Genomic DNA, 20,254 nt, shown 5'->3' with positions numbered 1-20,254 from the left:
GTGATACAGCCTGGATTCGAACTAGGGACTGCGATGCAGTGCCTTAGACCGCTGTGCCACTCATTTAATCCCACTCTCCCCTAGCAGCCATACTGAATAGCAATGAAGGAAGCAATGTGGTCGAAGGAACATTACTTCCTGATTCACAAGAGACAACCCACCCCTTCGGCTGTGAGAGATTGATTCCACCCTGCTACCTGCCTGGGACATTTCCACACAAATTGAATAGTACTAGCAAACCAAGAATGTGTCAGCCAGGCCCAGGAGTTATGCTGCTATAGGCTCACACTATGCTAGAAAATGAAAATAAATTGTGCATCGCATCTCAGGAATGTTTACCTCAGGCTATGGGGTATGCTATAGTGCAGCAAATCAACATTTGCAGCATTCACACAGAGTGCCATGGTTTCAATATGGTCAGTGCTATTTGGGATCCTTGGGAAGTCCCTACCCCCCCCTTAACCCTTACCTAACCTAGCATGGACCGTTTCAATATAGGCTCATCGAGGCTGAACACAATTTGTTTAGAGCAGTTGCACTTAAGAAGTGTTATAAACTTCAGAAATAGGAGAGTCCATAAGTGAAAATTCAGCCTGGACCCAGATCTGTTTGTGCGGACTTGGCGTGACTATGACTATAGTTGTTGGCAAAACGGCAGAAACAAATCAGGGACCAGGCTAGTCAAACTAGGGGGCCCTAAATGTATTCATATCCTGAGCAAATACAGTCAATTATCAGTGTTGATGGTACATCAACATGTCATGTCACATCTGCAAAAATACAGTGTTCACTTCACTCACTGTTCATGGGACTGTGTTCCCACCCATCCATCTACTTGAAACTGTGCCTGAGGATGTCTCGCAGCATCATCAAGGACCCCACACACGAGCTGTTCGCTCACGTCAAGCAGACGGTATCGGAGCATGAGGTCTGATACCAATCAGGCCCAGAGACAGTAGCTATCAACAAACCATCAGACAGCTGAACACTTGAACGGGACTGACCACCTGCACTGAGTCACAGCACCTTAGCACACATGCATGCACACCTCTTATTTACTATTACTAAATACTGCACAATTTAAACACTTGCCCCCAACCCCCCCTTCCCCAAAACACGTGTAAATGTTGTTATATAAATTGTGCCTTCCTGTATTATGCTTATGCTATAATGTTCATTCTATTTTACTGAGCCATTTAATTTATGTTTGAAATCTTATATTTTCTTATTTCTTATTGTTGTTGCATTGTCGAGAAGGAACCTGCAAGTAAGCATTTCGTTGGACGGTGTATACGGTGTGTATCCTGAACATACAACTAATAAAACTTGTTGTGGTTGGGTCTACACTGACTTGACAGACAGGCTGCCTCCCAATCCTCCACCCTTTTCCCAGAGTTTGTAATTGCACACTTCCCGTCACGGATATAACAATGGTGGAAACTCCCTGCAGCCAACAATTACACCAATCAAATGCTTTTAGATCCATGACAGACGTGTGCAAGTGTAAAGGGGTGGAGAATCTGGACAGACTAGCCAAAAACAGTCTTGGCGATATACAGTTGAAGTCGAAAGTTTACATACACTTAGGTTGGAGTCATTAAAACTCGTTTTTCAACCACTCCACAAATTTCTTGTTAACAAACTATAGTTTTGGCAAGTCGGTTAAGACATCTACTTTGTGCATGACACAAGTAATTTTTACAACAATTGTTTACAGACAGATTATTTCACTATCACAATTCCAGTGGGTCAGAAGTTTACATACACTAAGTTGACTGTGCCTTTAAACAGCTTGGAAAATTCCAGAAAATGTCATGGCTTTAGAAGCTTCTGATAGGCTAATTGACATCATTCGAGTCAATTGGAGGTGTACCTGTGGATGTATTTCAAGGACTACCTTCAAACTCAGTGCCTCTTTGCTTGACATCATGGGAAAATCAAAAGAAATCAGCCAAGACCTCAGAAAGAAATGTGTAGACCTCCACAAGTCTGGTTCATCCTTGGGAGCAATTTCCAAATGCCTGAAGGTACCACGTTCATCTGTACAAACAATAGTACGCAAGTATAAACACCATGGGACCATGTAGCCGTCATACCGCTCAGGAGTTGTCGCTAGATAATTGAATGTTAATTTCTCTACCATAAGCCACCTCAAGTCATTTTAGAGAATTTGGCCAACCGGCCTCACAACCACAGACCACGTGTATGGTGTTGCGTGGGCAAGCGGTGAGCTGATGTCATTGTGAACAGAGCGCTCCATGGTGGAGGTGTGGTTATGGAATGTGCAGGCATAAGCTACAATGAACACAATTGCATTTTATCTATGGAAATGTGAATGCACAGAGATACCGTGACAAGATCCTGAGGCCCATTGTCCTGCCATTCATCCGCCGCCATCACCTCATGTTTCATCATGATAATGCACAGCCCCATGTCGTAAGGATCTGTACACAATTCCTGGAAGCTGAAAATGTCCCAGTTCTTCCAAGGCCTGCATACTCACCCACTGAGCATGTTTTGGATGCTCTGGATAGACATGTACGCCAGTATCCAGCAACTTCACAAAGCCATTGAAGAGTGGGACAACATTCCACAGGCCACAATCAACAGCCTAATCAACTCTGTGAAGATGTTGCGCTGCATGTTGCGCTGCATGGTTGTGACGCCAGATACTGACTCCACGCCCCTACCCTTTAAAAAAAAAAAAAGTATCTGTGACCAATAGATGCATATCTGTACTCATGTGAAATCCATAGATTAGGGCTTAAGGAATTTTTTTCAATCAACTAATATCCTTATATGAATTGCAACTCAGTAACATCTTTGAAATTGTTGCATTTATATTTTTCAGTATACTTGGAGCTCATTAAACCATCGGATGTGTCCAAATATACATTGGCTAGCCTACATATTGGATCGCTAGCCATAGGCCTGGGGCCATGAAACACTACGGTTTAACAGACTGCTTATCAAAATAAACAGTTACAAGAGTAACTCACTAATTTCCCTCATCTCCCATAGTAGCGTTGTGTGCGTGTGTTCATTTCCCCATCTCCCATTGTAGCTAATTTCCCAGGGAAGTAAATAAGGCAATAGTGATTAAATCTGATTGAAATGCATTGCAGAGTCAATATACATAAATTACATTGCATCTGCAGGACAGCAAGTATAGTTGAAGGCACTTTTACTTTTGGGCGGAAGATTCTATCAGCTGCACACATGCATTGAATTTAAAGCAACAAAATAACATAGCTTCCATCGATCATTGAAAACAATATGGATTTATGAGATTTAAATGTAGTTACTCATACTATGAAAAAATAAAATTGACTTCTTACAAGGGCATATAGATTTGACTTTGGGGAACAGTTAAAATGACAAACCAGAGGGAAGTCAAAAGATGAATACCCATATAGTTAAAGAAAAACACTGATTCAAAACTCACTTTATAAAACTAAAAGCAGTTAAGGGCAGTTTGACCAACTATTGAGATACAGTAGTGCCCCAAATAAAAGGTATAAACATTCTCCATTGTCATTAACTGAAGTTGAACAGTATTTTTCAGTTCTTGTCTACTTTGTAAATGCAGGGGTGTATTCATTACGCCAATTGGGCATGACAGCATGCAATCGCTCAGTCCTTGTATTCAGTGTACTTCTTAGACGAGCCATGCACCTTGCTGGCAGGGTACTTCAGCCTATTTAGGGCCATTTTGCACAGCACTGCTTGGGGTAAATCGATATGACATTTCTCGGCCAGCTCAACTAGGTAGATGAGGACGTCGCTGAGTTCATGTGCCAGGTGCTCGCGCTCGGAGTCGGTCCAGCCGGGAAGTCCTTCGGTCACCTCGCCACGCCACTGGAACAGCTCCGATACCTCGCCCACTTCTCCGACCATAGCTAGCAGGAGGTTGCGGGGTTGGTGGAACTGGTTCCAGTCTCGCTCGTCAGTAAATTCCGCTTGCATCCGTCGTATGTCTTCGATGGTAGGTTCAGCAGTGAAAGAGAACGTATCAGTTGGGGTTCTTCTCTTGGTTCCATTTTGCTTGCCAGCGTGGATGTCTGCCTCGCCGTTTTCACAAGCTATTTTTGACTTGCTAGGAGTGCCATTGGTGTGTTTAGCTTCAAATGGGGCCACCGTCTCTCTGTCCAGTCCATGCACTCCATCGCCGTTCATTGCCATTGCCAATTTTACACCAAACTATTGCACGGATCAACACTTACTTCGCTGTAAACAACCAACCTTGACAACAATATTGGGGAAAACTCCCGCCACAAAAACGCTGCTCTTGTACCCGGAAAATGTCACATAAATCGCCGGAAATTCGAAATATGGGTTGCATTACATGTGTTGCATTGTGGGGTGTTGAGTTTTCCTAAAGGCACTTGCCCTCGGATTTTGTGTGAAAGTAAGTTTACTATGACTACAACTACCATAATACCCTAAATAAAAAGGCTAAACATGGCAGGCTCCTCTGCACTGCTATGTAATATCAATAAACAAATTGCAATATTTTATCCAACGATTACTTACCAAAGGCACAGTTGGTGTGTGATAAGGAGAATATGTATGTCTGTCTCCCGATGCCAGAGTCAAGCCCAAACAAAACGGAAAAGGTAGGTCCACGGAGTGAATGCTAACGTTAGCTAGCTCGCACTGATGTGCACTGTTTGTGTATCGTGTGCGCGCCTGTGCTAGTTAGCGAGGATGGCAGTCGCACATCATTCATAACCACATTCCTTCCGTATTTAGACTTTGCAAACATTGCTGTTAGTTAAAAACCTCCATGCAGTTTATTTATAGCTAGTCGTCTGCATGATAGCTTCCTTTATAAATATGTAAATATTGTCCTTCTTACCCCTCTCTGCCTTCAGAGCATCCTCACAGGTTGTCTTGACAGGGATTCTGAATGACTTTGATTAGGTATGATGATGTCACTAAAGTTTTGCTGATATGCCGCATTCAAAACAACTGGGAACTCATGACGTCATTTATATTTAGGTCTGAAAGTCGGAGCTCTAGAAAGAGGCCCGAGTTTTTTTATTTCACCTTTATTTAACCAGGTAGGCCAGTTGAGAACAAGTTCTCATTTACAACTGCGACCTGGCCAAGATAAAGCAAAGCAGTGTGACACAAACAACAACACACAGTTACACATGGAATAAACAAACATACAGTCAATAATACAATAGAAAGAGTCTATATATAATGTGTGCAAATGAGGTAGGACAAGGGAGGTAAGGCAATAAATAGGCCATAGTGACGAAATAATTACAATTTAGCAATTACACAGGAGTGATGTGCAGAAGATGAGTGTGCAAGTAGAGATACTGGGGTGCAAAGGAGCAAAATAAATAACAGTATGGGGATGAGGTAGTTGGATAAGCTATTTACAGATGAGCTATGTACAGTTGCAGTGAACTGTGAGCTGCTCTGACAGCTGGTGCTTAAAGCTAGTGAGGGAGATATGAGTCTCAAGCATCAGTGATTTTGGCAGTTCGTTCCAGTCATTGGCAGCAGAGAACTGGAAGGACAGGCGGCCGAACGAGGAATTGGCTTTGGGGGTGACCAGTGAAATAGTTCAGAGTTGGATGACTGTTCATATCGATATTTTATTTTATTTTTCAAATCGGAGCTCGTTTTTCCCCAGTTCCCAGTTGTTTTGAACGCACTGAAGTTGGAGATTTCCGAGGTCCCTGTTATGAACGCGGCAGTAAATCCACCAACAGAACTGTCTAAAATGCTGCACTGTAAACTCCTATAACAGACAACCCTGGCAGTTAGCTATTCATAAGTCCAGTCTATTAGTCAGTTCAGAAAATGAAATCGTGGAGTTGATATGGTGGCCTCCCATTTGTAAGTGTTCATTTCTCTGACTGTGATTGTGTGCTTCTAGTGCTCCCCAGGACCTGGTCAGTGTGGTGGGTCTGGAGATCCATGCTCAGATCCACTCCAACACCAAGCTGTTTTCTGGCTCCCAGGTCGGGTTCCAGGCTCCACCTAACTCCCTGGTGTCCTTCTTTGATGCCTCTTTACCTGGAACTCTACCTGTAAGTTATCGTGCATCTGATGATAAACATGCCTCATGTCAATAAAGGTTGTTTGTCTATTCGTTGCGTAATAATACAGTTGTCCATCATAACATAATCTGGTCTATGTAACCTAGCCTACAATATGCCGATGTACATAGTCATTTGACCAAGTTCCTTTCCTCTTCCTCTTCAGGTGCTGAACAGACGATGTGTGGAGGCTGCAGTGATGACAGGTTTGGCTCTTAACTGTACCATCAACAGGAAGTCTCTATTTGACAGGAAGCACTACTTCTACGCTGACCTTCCTGTAAGTCAACCCGGACCCCATCTATCCTCCAATCACAAGCAATCGTCAATCACATTTATTTCTAAAGCCCTTTTTAGGCTACATCAGCAGTTTTTACAAAGTTATTGAATACAGTAACCCGGCCTAAATCACAGAGGAGACAACTTAGTCCCCCATTAATAAGTAGCTCTCATTGGTCAAAGCAGCCATCTCTCCCCAAAGTAACTTTCCCATTTTACTTCCTCCCTGTCCCTGAGCTAGGCTATCATTTAATAGTGACGAGTCTGGCTAAACCGTCAGAAAAGTATATTGCCACCGATATCTAGCCAAATGACAGCTTCTGTTCCTCCTGTTAGCTGTTAGAAGTCAAGTCGCGGCCAAGTGATATTCACCCTCACCTTGCTGCCAGGCGCTCCTGGGTAATTTTAGTGCCGTTATGACTGACATTTTATGACCTTGACATCAAGACATGTCATTGGAAGAGTCGAAGAGATTCAATAGCAATTGCCCAACAAAGCCTCCCAAAACGTTTCATTTCACTTTGGAAAGATGGGCAGCCCTAGCTTAATGTGACCTGTGTAGAAAGAAATGACCCCTGACATTACTCTTGACGAGCTGATGATGAGAAATTGTGGACCTGAGAAAAGGATGAATTTGAATAATTTAAGTGCCTTAGCGGTATTATACCATGTGACTTTCCACTCTCAAGAAAATGACAAGACGGCTAGAAGATTTGTCTGTTACAGTGCAATCCATACCTTTCCTGTATTAGATGAGTGAAGAGTTTCAAAAGCTTCAGGTCAAGGTCATTTCTAATGACCAATAGAGTAGCTTGTGAGGGTTATGTTGTGGGGTCAGGGAATGGATTGTTGATCGTCGGGTTGTCAGTGCAGTTGTCTTAATGTTATGGTACGTCAATATCCTGTCAATTAAGAAATGGACTAGATGACATGATGGCCTAAGTCATTCCAGTTCTTTTGAATGAAAGCATATGATCAACACAAGGCCTGCCAAGCCTGGATTGTTAGATTGAGTTGTCTTCGAACCCAGCAGTCAGATTCATTGGTAGTAATGTTATCGTGAGGTTACAGCTGCATAATCCTTCCTCACAGCAGAGGTAGATTATTGATTTCAAAAGCTCCGACATGTATCCCAGGGGTGAAATCCCAGCAGGAAGCCGAAGGATTATTCCCAAATCCCACCTCATCTTGTTTCCCCGTTGTAGATTTTTCGGTCCGCTTACTGAGTGTTGCATCACCTCTCTCTCTCTGGGTTATGTTAAAACATGCGCTGTTGAAACGATAGTGCCAGTTAAGATTTAAATGTTCACCATGCCCACAAGTAGTACCAATGCTTATAAATATGTTTTTGCTTACCCTGTAGACAACACTTGTGTTTTACCAGGCCCGGGAAATAGACAGGGAATAGGGATGGAGAGTAAAAGGCCTATATTGCATAATGAATCCTGCTAATGCGTTAAATTCAGTTGGGAGTGATGTTCATGCTCTCTTCATGATATGTAGAGAGAGAAAACAATAGCCATGATGACCGAAGCATTAAGCAGCACATTCTCTATTAAATTATTTTACTAGCAGCCTATTGAAGTAGAGAGAACGAGGACATTTAAAAAAAATAAAAAACATGCATTTATTAAGAACACATGTATGGAGTTGTGCATTATTGATGTGTTCCATGATTTAATTTCACACAACGAACGCACTGCTGCTCATTACATGATTTATGATGCGCTTGCCTGACCAGCAGCAGGAATGAATTGAAGTGGCAGGCAGGTGTTATAACAGCTAGCCTCTTCTTAATAACATGCACCAGCAGCTTCACACTAAGCTACTAGCGGATATGCATAATTAGACTTTCCTGGAGTGTTTTCTGTGCAGACGTTTATCCCTGACGACTATTTAATGACTCAAATGGATCTGTTTCGTGGGACGTGGATGTACAGTAGCTAGGCCTAGTTGAATCCAGGGTTGTAGAGGGGAATATTTTGGTGCATCGAATCATGAATCCGTTGAAGGAAGCTTAGATTCAGTGAACTGAATCTGAAAACGACAAATAGCAGTCTAGTTGGAGAGAGGGCTCTCAGGTTTGGATTTACTTTCCTGAACCAACTGAGTGCTTTAATACCAGACTGCTCATTAGGCTTTGGGGCTGGGGTGTGACGAGAAGAGCTTGAAGGACCCAGAGGCTTCCAGTAGCAGTTTTTTACCACCACTGGTCTGCATCCAACTTCAGCTGCCCTTCATTATACAAAGCACCAACACCCCTTCAGTGATTATGCAGGAATTGCAAATGATCCACCATTTTGGTGGGTGCTAAGCTAACTAATGTAGCCTGTGTGTGAACAGCAATGCATACACTATGCTAACTAGGAGGCACTTGCACTAATGAATTACATTTGCATTGACACTGACAGAGCTCTATGAGTGAATTGATTATTCTAGAACGGGAGAAATCAGCATGTTTTAATGCTATAATCCTGTATTTATAGTACACCGCTGAGATAAAATGGAATGTCTCACGTGGTCCATTATGCTTGTGTTGTTGCCAATGATTGATTTGTTGATCAGGTACACAACAACACACAGATGGTTATGGTAAATTCACTTTTTTTCTCCTTTTTCTTTTGCTTATATTTATTCCTTCCCTTTTTCTTCCGTCGGCATGCCAATAAGTATGATGAATGTTTAGTCTTTTCTAGCGACGGTTGCCGTGGCAACGGGACATAGTGCTACCGTACTCACTTGTGGAATAGCGGCAGCCAGCACAGTGGCTCTTCAGAATAAGAGAACAGATAAAATATTCATTCAGTTCGCTTTTGTGACTTTGAACCCCTCTCAACGAAACAACAATAATATTCCAACCGCATAATAATGAGTTGGAGTTTTAGGGGCCTATTATCCCCCCCCCCAAAGTAACTAACTAATGGATGAATCTTAGCTCATGTTTAATGCATGGATTGCTATTTTGTTCATAACACTCTTGACCCCTTGAAATACTTAAGGTTATTTCCAAGTTAATTGTAATGGTAAATCGTTGATTATGCAGGCCAAGTTTATTTCGGTATTAACCCCATGTTTTCCTATAGTGTCTATAATATAAATATATATAATTGTATTATATAGTGGCTGTAATTAAATACCTAAGCCTGGTCCCAGATCTGTTTGCGAGGAGTCCTCTATAGGTAACACCTATAATCGTTGTCATGCCAAATGTCAAGTTTATACAGCATATGAGACTAGGCTATTACATACCTGATAAATGAGACACATTTAGACAGCTGAAGCAAGCACACAGAATTTACCTTTTGTAGTTTCATGTGTTTCCTCCATCCAGGCGGGCTACCAGATCACCCAACAGAGGCTGCCCATCGCTGTGGACGGCACCCTGACCTACAGTCACTTGGGGGGCCGTAACAGGAACACGGTGGTCACCAAGAGTGTCATGATCAAACAAATCCAGCTGGAGCAGGACAGTGGCAAGAGCCTCCATGATGACTACAGGAGCCAGACCCTTATAGACCTCAACAGAGCAGGTAGATGGAGTTTAGCTTCCCATCGGTGTAGCTCAGCAGAGCAGGTAGATGGAGTTTAGCTTCCCATCGGTGTACCTCAACAGAGCAGGTAGATGGAGTTTAGCTTCCCATCGGTGTAGCTCAACAGAGCAGGTAGATGGAGTTTAGCTTCCCATCGGTGTAGCTCAACAGAGCAGGTAGATGGAGTTTAGCTTCCCATCGGTGTACCTCAACAGAGCAGGTAGATGGAGTTTAGCTTCCCATCGGTGTAGCTCAGCAGAGCAGGTAGATGGAGTTTAGCTTCCCATTGGTATACCTCAACAGAGCAGGTACCATAGAGTTCAAACACTCATAGACTCCAAGAGGAGTCTACCATAGAGCTCCAACTAGTATATACAGATCTAGATAGGATTTGGCTAGCCAGTCCCTGTTCTATGTAGGCAAATGAGGAGTGTATGTAACATCTCTCTCTCCCTCCAGGTGTGGGTCTGATGGAGCTGGTGATGGAGCCAGACATGAGCTGTGGAGAGGAGGCAGCAGCAGCCGTCAGAGAGATGCAGCTCATACTGCAGGCTCTAGGGACCTGCCAGGGAAACATGGCTGGTGGGGAGGCCTGCATTGGACACACACACACACTCACTAACACACCAGGGGAACATGGCTGGTGGGGAGGCCTGCATTGGACACACACACACTCACTAACACACCAGGGAAACATGGCTGGTGGGGAGGCCTGCATTGGACACACACACACTCACTAACACACCAGGGGAACATGGCTGGTGGGGAGGCCTGCATTGGACACACACACTCACTAACACACCAGGGAAACATGGCTGGTGGGGAGGCCTGCATTGGACACACACACACTCACTAACACACCAGGGGAACATGGCTGGTGAGGAGGCCTGCATTGGACACACACACACTCACTAACACACCAGGGAAACATGGCTGGTGGGGAGGCCTGCATTGGACACACACACACTCACTAACACACCAGGGAAACATGGCTGGTGGGGAGGCCTGCATTGGACATATATTAATATAATATTTTATTTACAATTATTTACAATGTACTAATAAAACTAACGGTTTCCTTTTCTTGTTTTTGGCAAAAAGTAAACATCCATTTGCTATAGAGGGCCAGCTGTTTCATACCTTCTCTCTTGCTATAGAGGGCTAGCTGTTTCATACCTTCTCTCTTGCCACAGAGGACCAGCTGTCTCATACCTTCTCTCTTCCCACAGAGGACCAGCTGTCTCATACCTTCTCTCTTCCCATAGAGGGCCAGCTGTCTCATACCTTCTCTCTTCCTATAGAGGGCCAGCTGTCTCATACTTTCTCTCTTCCTATAGAGGGCCAACGGTCTCATACTTTCTCTCTTCCTATAGAGGGCTAGCTGTTTCATACCTTCTCTCTTGCCACAGAGGACCAGCTGTCTCATACCTTCTCTCTTCCCACAGAGGACCAGCTGTCTCATACCTTCTCTCTTCCCATAGAGGGCCAGCTGTCTCATACCTTCTCTCTTCCCACAGAGGACCAGCTGTCTCATACTTTCTCTCTTCCCACAGAGGACCAGCTGTCTCATACCTTCTCTCTTGCCACAGAGGACCAGCTGTCTCATACCTTCTCTCTTCCCATAGAGGGCCAGCTGTCTCATACTTTCTCTCTTCCTATAGAGGGCCAGCTGTCTCATACTTTCTCTCTTCCTATAGAGGGCCAGCTGTCTCATACCTTCTCTCTTCCTATAGAGGGCCAGCTGTCTCATACCTTCTCTCTTCCTATAGAGGGCCAGCTGTCTCATACCTTCTCTCTTCCTATAGAGGGCCAGCTGTCTCATACCTTCTCTCTTCCTATAGAGGGCCAGCTATCTCATACTTTCTCTCTTCCTATAGAGGGCCAGCTGAGAGTGGATGCCAACGTGTCCGTCCACAGACCTGGGGATCCTTGGGGCATCAGGACTGAGGTCAAGAACATCAACAGTGCCCGCAACCTGGCCAGGGCCATAGGTGAGTGCTGCAGAGGGCTTTTCACAATACTGAGCCAAACCAGAGAGGCGAAGCGAGAAGCTCCACTCGCGTCAATGCGAGAATACGGCGATAAGTACACCAACTGGGGATTGTTTTTGTATGGAGGTCTATGAGAGGGGGTCTGATCTGGTAAGAAAAAAAATGTGATAGCTAATTTTCTAAGTGCTTATTTGACCTAATAGAAGTTGCATAATGTTTAGGTTGTTACGAATGTACTGATATACATTACATGACCAAAAGCATGTGGACACCTGTTCGTCGAACATCTCATTCCAAAATCATGGGCATTAATATGGAGTTGGTCCCCCCTTTTGCTGCTATAACAGCCTCCACCCTTCTGGGAAGGCTTTCCACTAGCTGTTGGAACATTGCTGCGGGGACTTGCTTCCATTCAGCTACAAGCATTAGTGAGGTCGGCGCTGATGTTGGACGATTAGGCCTGGCTCACAGTCGGTGTTCCAATTCATACCAAAGGTGTTCGATGAGGTTGAGGTCAGGGCTCTGTGCAGGCCATTCAAGTTCTTCCACACCGATCTCGACAAACCATTTCTGTATGGACCTCGCTTTGTGCATGGGGGCATTTTCGTGCTGAAGCAGGAAAGGGCCTTCCCCAAACTGTTGCCACAAAAGTGGAAGCACAGAATCGTCTACAAGCGTTAAGATTTCCTTTCACTGGAACCAAGGGGCCTAGCCCGAACCATGAAAAACAGCCCCAGACCATTTTTCCTCTTCCAACAACATTACAGTTGGCACTATGCAATGGGGTAGGTTGCGTTCTCCTGGCATCCGCCAAACCCAGATTTGTCTGTCCAGAGAATGTTTCCACTTTTCCAGAGTCCAATGGCAGCGAGCTTTATACCACTCTAGCCGATGCTTGGCATTGCTCATGAGCACGGTCATGGAAACCCATTTCATGAAGCTCCTGATGAACAGTTATTGTGCTGATGTTGCTTCTGGAGGCAGTTTGGAACTCGGTAGTGAGTGTTGCAACCGATGACAGATGATTTCTACGCGCTACAGCACTCGCCGGTCCCATTCTGTGAGCTTGTTTGGTCTACCACTGCGGCTGAGCCGTTGTTGCTCCTAGACATTTCCACTTCACAATAACAGCACTTACAGTTGACCGGGGCAACTCTCGTAGGGCTGAAATTTGACGAACTGACTTGTTGGAAAGATGGCATCCTATGACGGTGCCACGTTGAAAGTCACTGAGCTCTTAAGGCAATTCTACTGCTAATGCTTGTCTATGGAGATTGCATGGCTGTTTGCTCAATTTTATACACCTGTCAGCAACTGGTGTCCACTAATTTGAAGGGGTGTCCACATACTTTCATTTATATATATATATATAAGTGGACGCACGTGGCATCTCAGCAACTTTGAGGAAAAAAAATTATATTGGAGTTGTCTATTGTTCACAAGTGTATCTGCCCTCTTTGGCTAGAATGTTCCCATCTTGCCTCCTCCCGCCTGCCTTTCCGCCTTTGTGACAACGACTCCCATTGTCAGGGCAGGGACAAGACCATCTCGTCATTATATAGACTATGTTATAGAGTATCTCCGGCCAAACTGAGCCGAGCCAAACCAAGCTGTATTGAGCTGGCCTGGTTAAAGCCTTCACCATAGTTGCTGGAACCGTGCCGAAAAGGACAATGTGAATAGACAATATCTGAGCCAGAACAGTTTGGTTCAGGTTGGCACGATAGTGTGTGAAGGATATATCCTCATTGTCATTGGTGGGAGTTAGTGGAGGTACTGAAGTGAAGCGGTCAGAACCCAGTGGGTCTGGAATGAGCTAGTTGGATGAGCACTCAGGGAAATATAGACACACACACACACACACACACACACAGAAAGAGAGAAAAAGAGCGAACAGCATGGAATCCTTTTCATGGGCTGTCATCTTTCTGAAACAGTCGTCTGATGGAGGGCTGTGTAATTATGCGTGCACTGCAAGTCAAACTGGGAGTCAAAGATTAGAGACACCATGAGGCATAAACACACACACACACACACACAGAAATGAGGCTCACACACAACCGGCCTTATCTGTCTTCGCCTGTGTGAATGTTCTCTCAGACAACTCGGTGTAACTGCCAAAACCTCCCCTTGTCTCAACTTCATACGTCTTTCCATGATTTGTTCTTTCTGAGGTGTTTTATCTCTAAAGGTAGTCGTCACTCTCTCTGCCCACAGGAAGCAGAGAAACAGGCTTTCTGTTGACAGGAACTGAAGATGGAAAGTCTTCTGAAGAGACGTTTAGTGTCGAGGGATAGTTAACATTGACGAGAAAGCACGAGGCCTTTCCTACCCACACAAACTCAGGAAGATATAGAATACAACTTTATTGACCATTCGTTTCAGTGAACAACTGAGCACACAGTCTCTATGCCTAACTTAGGCTAAATTGGCTTTTGACAGAACAATAGATTTCCCATCAACACTAATTCCACTTCTACAGAGTTTCCCATCAAACTTTTTTCTTTCCTCTCCAACTTACTGGAGACAGTGGAGAGTCATAGGGGCCATTGGAATTCTTCACCGGGAGCAGCGGGCCATTAACAGTTGGTGTGATATGAAGTGACTTGGCCGCTTGCATTATTTATCCCAAGAGTAGACTTCCATTTTAGCTTAGTGCAGAGAAGTGATAAAGAGTTTTTAAAAGTCAAATCTCCAGATAGTCGTTTGTCACAGAGAACTAATGTAGCAGCAGTTAGGAGACTTCAGGCATGGCCATGTGTCATGGCAGATGTTGGGAGGATCTAATACCGTGCCAGTGGGCTGGATGCTTGCTTCTGATCAGGCCGTGTGTGTGTGTGTGTGTGTGTGTGTGTTCATCAACAGACTATGAGATCCAGAGACAGATGTTTGTCCTGGAGAGCGGCGGCACGGTGCAGAACGAGACACGGTCGTTTGATGGCAAGACTGGGTAAGAGGCTTATAGAACCAACCCTCGAACCAAGTCGAGCCGACAAGTTACGTTACAGTGTTTCTGATAACATGTCAAAAATGTCTATTGACTAAGAATATGATGTTTCACAGGATAAGGTACAATATACACAGGATGCATCTCTTCAGGGTTTTAATAGTTATTTGGGTCAGATATTCACCCCCCCATAATTCAACACTGTATTCCCATATCCAGCGTGATATTTGATCTCAAGACATTCTCTCTTCTGGGGTTGATTTGAAAAGGTTTTAGTAACTAAGGAGGATGAATGAGGCCACTTGGAGTCAGTCAGTGTCTGGTGTTGTGGACCAGTGTGCTAGCGAGGGTTGTAAAGCCCATGAAATGAGCTGCTCTTCACACAGCTGGGGCCTGCCTTTAATACGCAAGTTAGCGTTTTTCTTGTTCTGGAGGCAGCTCTGCAGTGTGGTCAATAGCTGGCACAGCCACAAAGTCATAACATCTGATTTTAAACCTAACCTTAACCACACTGCTAATATCCTGATGCCTAACACTAACCTTAAATGAAGAACAAAAAGCCAATTTTGACTTTGCAGCTGGCCTATCTAAGGGGAAATCGCTCAGTTCTGCCTCCAGGACAAGACTCATGACAATAAACGTCAACTTGCCTATAACACTGTGTGTGTGTGTGTGTGTGTGTGTGTGTGTGTGTGTGTGTGTGTGTGTGTGTGTGTGTGTGTGTGTGTGTGTGTGTGTGTGTGTGTGTGTGTGTGTGTGTGTGTGTGTGTGTGTGTGCCCTGGCCCTGATAGAGTGTGTGCCCTGGCCCTGATAGAGTGTGTTTGACAGCAAAGGCCCACAGCTCTGTCATGGTCCAGAAATACACAGAATGACTGGGGGCCCCTCACCTCACACCTGTGGCCCTCGCCCATAGTTACAGCCTCTTCAACATGAACAATCTGCCGTAGTAACTGTTATAACCAGCGAAACACTATCGTTATACAGTACCTCAAAGCCATAACATGTGTCCCTCTGTTTTTCAGTCACACCATTCCAATGAGAGACAAGGAGGGCCTTCAGGACTACAGGTGAGTACATCTCATATTCACTTCAGAATGTTCTAGCAGCACAGCCTCCAGCATGGTGTGTGGTATTATACGATCACTGCTGTAGGGCCTGCGTGGAGAGAAGAGGGGGAGCGAGACAGGAAGGAGAGGAGAGAGGTCATCGTGGCTAGGGGCCCAGTAGATGGACATCCCGATAAACATGCGCCACCTCGCGGCCCTAACGCATCGGTTAGCAAGAGTTGTGACGGAGAGTAAGCGTGCGACGCAGTCACACAAGTGTATGTGTGTGTGTGTGTGTGTGTGTGTGTTTTCTGTGTAGAGGAGACAGCCCTTTGTCTGACCATGTGACACTGTGTCGTCTAGGAGGCCTGCAGAGATACAGCCAGCACTCTGCTCTTATCGTTCTCTGCTGCTGATAACAGCTCCACCTCTATCTTATCTCACTCCTGCCTCTCGCTCCCTCTCTCCTCTGTTGTCTTTAACCGTGCTCGCTCTGGGTGCTCTCTCTGTCACACATGCACTCCCACCTCTCCTCTCTCTTCTCTCTCCCCTCGCTCTCTCCTCTCTCTCTCACCTTTCTTCTCTCTCCCACCTCTCCTCTCTCTTCTCTCTCCCACATTTTCTCTCTCCCCTCGCTCTCTCCTCTCTCACCTCTCTTCTCTCTCCCACATTTTCTCTCTCCCCTCGCTCTCTCCTCTCTCACCTCTCTTCTCTCTCCCACCTATTCTCTCTCCCCTCGCTCTCTCTTTTCTTCTCTCCCCATCTTTCTTACTCCCCTCCCCCTCCAGGTTCATGCCGGAGCCCAACCTGCCTCCTCTGATGGTGTACGAGGCGTGCTCTACAGCCCCCCCTGGTGTTGCCCCCAGCCAGGTGGTGGTTCTGGAGGAGGTGAGGGAGAGGCTGCCGGAGCTGCCCAGCGTCAGGAGGCAGAGGCTGGTGGAGACCTACGGCATCCTCCCCGAACACAGCTTCACCCTGGTGGTGAGTGACTACTACAGTATGCAGGTGTGTCTGTTAACGTCCAACTGAGCAAGTTAATTATAGGAGATGGTAGGTAGGTTTCTCACTCCATCTCTCTGGCTTTCATCTTCTGTCTTCCTGTCTGTCTCTCTCCCTCCCACTTTCTGGCACTCGTTTCTGCTCCCCCTCTCTCCCCCTCTTTCTTTATCTCTCCATTGTACCCTCTCCCTCACTGTCTCTCAATTTAATAACTACCCAAAGTAACCTATTCTTGCACAGCCAGTTACCCTGTCTGCACTTCTGCCTCTGTCCAGCAAGGCGCAGTAGATTGTTGTATATACAGTATTATTGAGTGTGTTTCATTGGGTCTCCTGTTGTAGAATGAGGACGGGCTGATGGACTACTTTGAGACCGTCGTCAGGGAGACCAAGGCTGGGCCGAGAAAGGTGATTGGCTGGGTGATGAACGAGCTGCAGGGCCTCCTCCATCAACAGAACCTGAGTCTCAGCCAGAGGTGAGACACTCAGTCTTCCTCATCCTCTTCCTCTGTGTCCTACTCTAGCCTCAGTCATTCTCTTTCTCCTCTCCACCTCATCCCTATCATTCTTCCTCTACATCCTTCATCTTGTTTCGCCCTCTTCTCCCTCCCCCCCTCCCGAACTCCTATCATGTGTCTCTCCTCCCCTTCCTCCTCCTCCGTCTTTCAGTCTTGTGTTGCCTTCAAACCCCATGTTGAAGATCCTATCTCAGGATCCAACGTCTTGGCTAGACGGAGGCCTGAAATCATTTCCATACTGGAAGCATAATTTATGTGCTTTTCCCCTGCGATGTTTCCTATCTGTCTTCGTGTTGATACCTTCCATTATTGCTATGGCAGGCCGCGAATGTGAATAGAGAATATATCTGGGTAATAAGCTGAGTGTTTTGAGTTGTTTTTCTATATTACTGTTTTTATCCTACACTCCAGACTCTTCTAAGACTGTGATCAAACAGAGTGAAGTATGATTTATGTCTTTGTCTGAGAACTAGTGGATGAGTGTCATTTTGAAAAAAGTCAGTGGATTCACGTGTTTGTTTATTCATATTTCCGTTCATAACTCAGTCAGTGTGTATGCGTCTCTGGCTCAGTGTGTGTCTGACTCGGGGATTCGTGACAGCACTGATGATCATGTGCCCTGTAGGTGGCAATGGGCTGTCACAGAGAGAGACGGGGCCAAATAGCCTCTCATTATAAGCACAGTGACTCTGGGGTAGATAGACACCATCACACTGTCACACAGGAGAGGATAGACTGGGTCTAATGACATCTCCTGTGCCTTCTCTCTCTTCCTTCTCTTCTCTCTCGCTCTCTCTCATATCTGTCTCTCTCTCTCATATCTGTCTCTCTCTCATATCTGTCTCTCTCTCATATCTGTCTCTCTCTCATATCTCTCTCTCTCTCATATCTGTCTCTCTCTCTCTCTCTTGCTCCCTCTCTCAGTCCGATCTCTCCTCAAGCTCTCGCCCAGATACTGAATCTCCAGGAGAATGGACAAATCTCTTCTTCTATCGCCAAGCAGGTGAGAGATAACAAAATGGCATAATATCCAAAACATTTAATGCAAAGTCCATATGTGTGACTACACTGAGTGTACAAAATATTATTAACACTTTCCATGACACAGACTGACCAGGTGAATCCAGGTGAAAGCTTTGATCCCTTACTGAGGTCACTTGTGGTCCCGTGTGGCTCAGTTGGTAGAGCATGGTGTTTGCAACGCCAGGGTTGTGGGTTCGATTCCCACGGGCGACCAGTACGGAGAAAAAATTTATGCATTCACTACTGTAAGTCGCTCTGGATAAGAGCGTCTGCTAAATGACTAAAATGTAAAATGTACTTGTTAAATCCACTTCAATCAGTGTAGATGAAGGGGAGGAGACGGGTTAAAGAAAGATTTTTAAGCCTTCAGAGGGTGAATGGGCAAGACAATAGATTTAAGTGCCTTTGAACGGGGTGTGGTAGTAGGTGACAAGCGCACTGGTTTGAGTGTGTCAAGAAGTGCAAAGCTGCTGGGTTTTTCACACTCAACCGTTTCCCATGTGTATCAAGAATGGTCCACCACCCAAAGGACATCCAGCCAACTTGACACCTGTGGGAAGCATTGGAGTCAACATGGGCCAGCACCCCTGTGGAACGCTTTCAACACCTTGTAGTGTCCATGCCCTGATGAATTGTAGCTGTTCTGAGGGCAAAGGGGGGTGCAACTCAATATTAGGAAGGTGTCCTTATTGTTTTGTACCCTCAGCGTATATTATATCATTTTCAATTGGGGTTTAACCTGAGTGTTTCGTTGCTCCATACAGGTGTTCCAGGAGCTGTGGAAGACCCCAGGTAAAACGGCCCAGCAGATCGTCAAGGAGCAGGACCTGGGGATGGTCAACGACAGTACAGAGATCCACAGGATTTGCCAGAAGGTGGTGGACTCACACCCAGACCAGGTGAGGCCTCCCTGGGCAAGAGCTGCCACAATGAGGGCAGGTAGTTTTCCCCTGGTGATGTGTTGGGCAGACCACACCACCCTCTGAAGAGCCCTGCGGTTATGGGCGGTGCAGTTGCCGTACCAGGCGGTGATTCAGCCCGACAGGATGCTCTCAATTGTGCATCTGTAAAAGTTTGTGAGGGTCTTAGGGGCCAAGCCAAATTTCTTTAGCCTCCTGAGGTTGAAGAGGTGCTGTTGCACCTTCTTCACCAAACTGTCTGTGTGGGTGGACCATTTCAGATTGTCAGTGATGTGTACGCCGAGGAATTTGAAGCTTTTCACCTTCTCCACTAAGTTCGTGTCTCCAGATGTCCACGATCAGCTCCTTCATTTTGTTGCCATTAGGAGAGAGAGAGGTTATTTTTCTGGTACCACTCCTCCAGGGCCCTCACCTCCTCCCTGTAGGCTGTCTCGTCATTGTTGGTAATCAGGCCTACTACTGTTGTGTCGTCTGCTGTTACTGTTCCCCCTACAGGTCCAAGCCATCCGCAGTGGGAACAAGAAGGTTCTGAACAAGCTCATGGGTCTGGTCCAGAAGGAGACTAAAGGCAGGGCTGACCCAGTCCTGGTACGGGCCGTCCTGGAGCAGAAGACCTCCTGAGGACTAACTAACACTGTCTGTGGCCACCTTGACTGCCTCAACCTTCATATGCCTGGTGGAATATCAAACTGGTCCAAGAGGCAGCAAGCGTGACAACTTTATGGCTTCATCATAGTTATCATGTCCTCTGGTCAAGAGGATTATTGTTGCTAAATCAACTGTCTGTCATGTTGTCTTCTGGCACCGTAACCACCTTTAAGTTGTTGCAGTTGTATTGTAACTTTATTTGTGTACATAAATATATTCTAATTCTCTTTGGAGTGTGCACACTTATCCCCTCCCAAACACACACTTACAGTGAGGGAAAAAAGTATTTGATTT

The 20,254-nt window shown here is 45.5% G+C and overlaps 1 protein-coding gene and 1 pseudogene across 1 annotated transcript; one reads left to right on the top strand and one right to left on the bottom strand.

Moving 5' to 3' along the window:
• Positions 1–3,167: 3,167 nt before the first annotated feature.
• On the bottom strand, positions 3,168–4,301 carry LOC115191809 (dCTP pyrophosphatase 1 pseudogene; annotated as a pseudogene).
• A 146-nt stretch (positions 4,302–4,447) lies between these two features.
• On the top strand, positions 4,448–20,187 carry LOC115191808 (glutamyl-tRNA(Gln) amidotransferase subunit B, mitochondrial-like). Its single transcript, XM_029749741.1, has 13 exons — positions 4,448–4,616; positions 5,897–6,050; positions 6,226–6,339; positions 9,670–9,868; positions 10,328–10,450; positions 11,746–11,859; positions 14,725–14,809; positions 15,830–15,874; positions 16,642–16,834; positions 17,194–17,327; positions 18,294–18,372; positions 19,157–19,291; positions 19,808–20,187. The coding sequence occupies exons 1-13, from the start codon at positions 4,462–4,464 to the stop codon at positions 19,931–19,933; spliced, it is 1,656 nt and encodes a 551-aa protein (XP_029605601.1). The 5' UTR covers positions 4,448–4,461; the 3' UTR covers positions 19,934–20,187.
• The last annotated feature ends 67 nt before the right edge of the window (positions 20,188–20,254 follow it).

Source organism: Salmo trutta, chromosome 4, assembly GCF_901001165.1.
Source record: "Salmo trutta chromosome 4, fSalTru1.1, whole genome shotgun sequence".
Taxonomy (NCBI): Eukaryota; Metazoa; Chordata; class Actinopteri; order Salmoniformes; family Salmonidae; genus Salmo; species Salmo trutta.
Note: the sequence above shows the minus strand (reverse complement) of the source record. Positions and strands in the feature narration are given on the sequence as shown.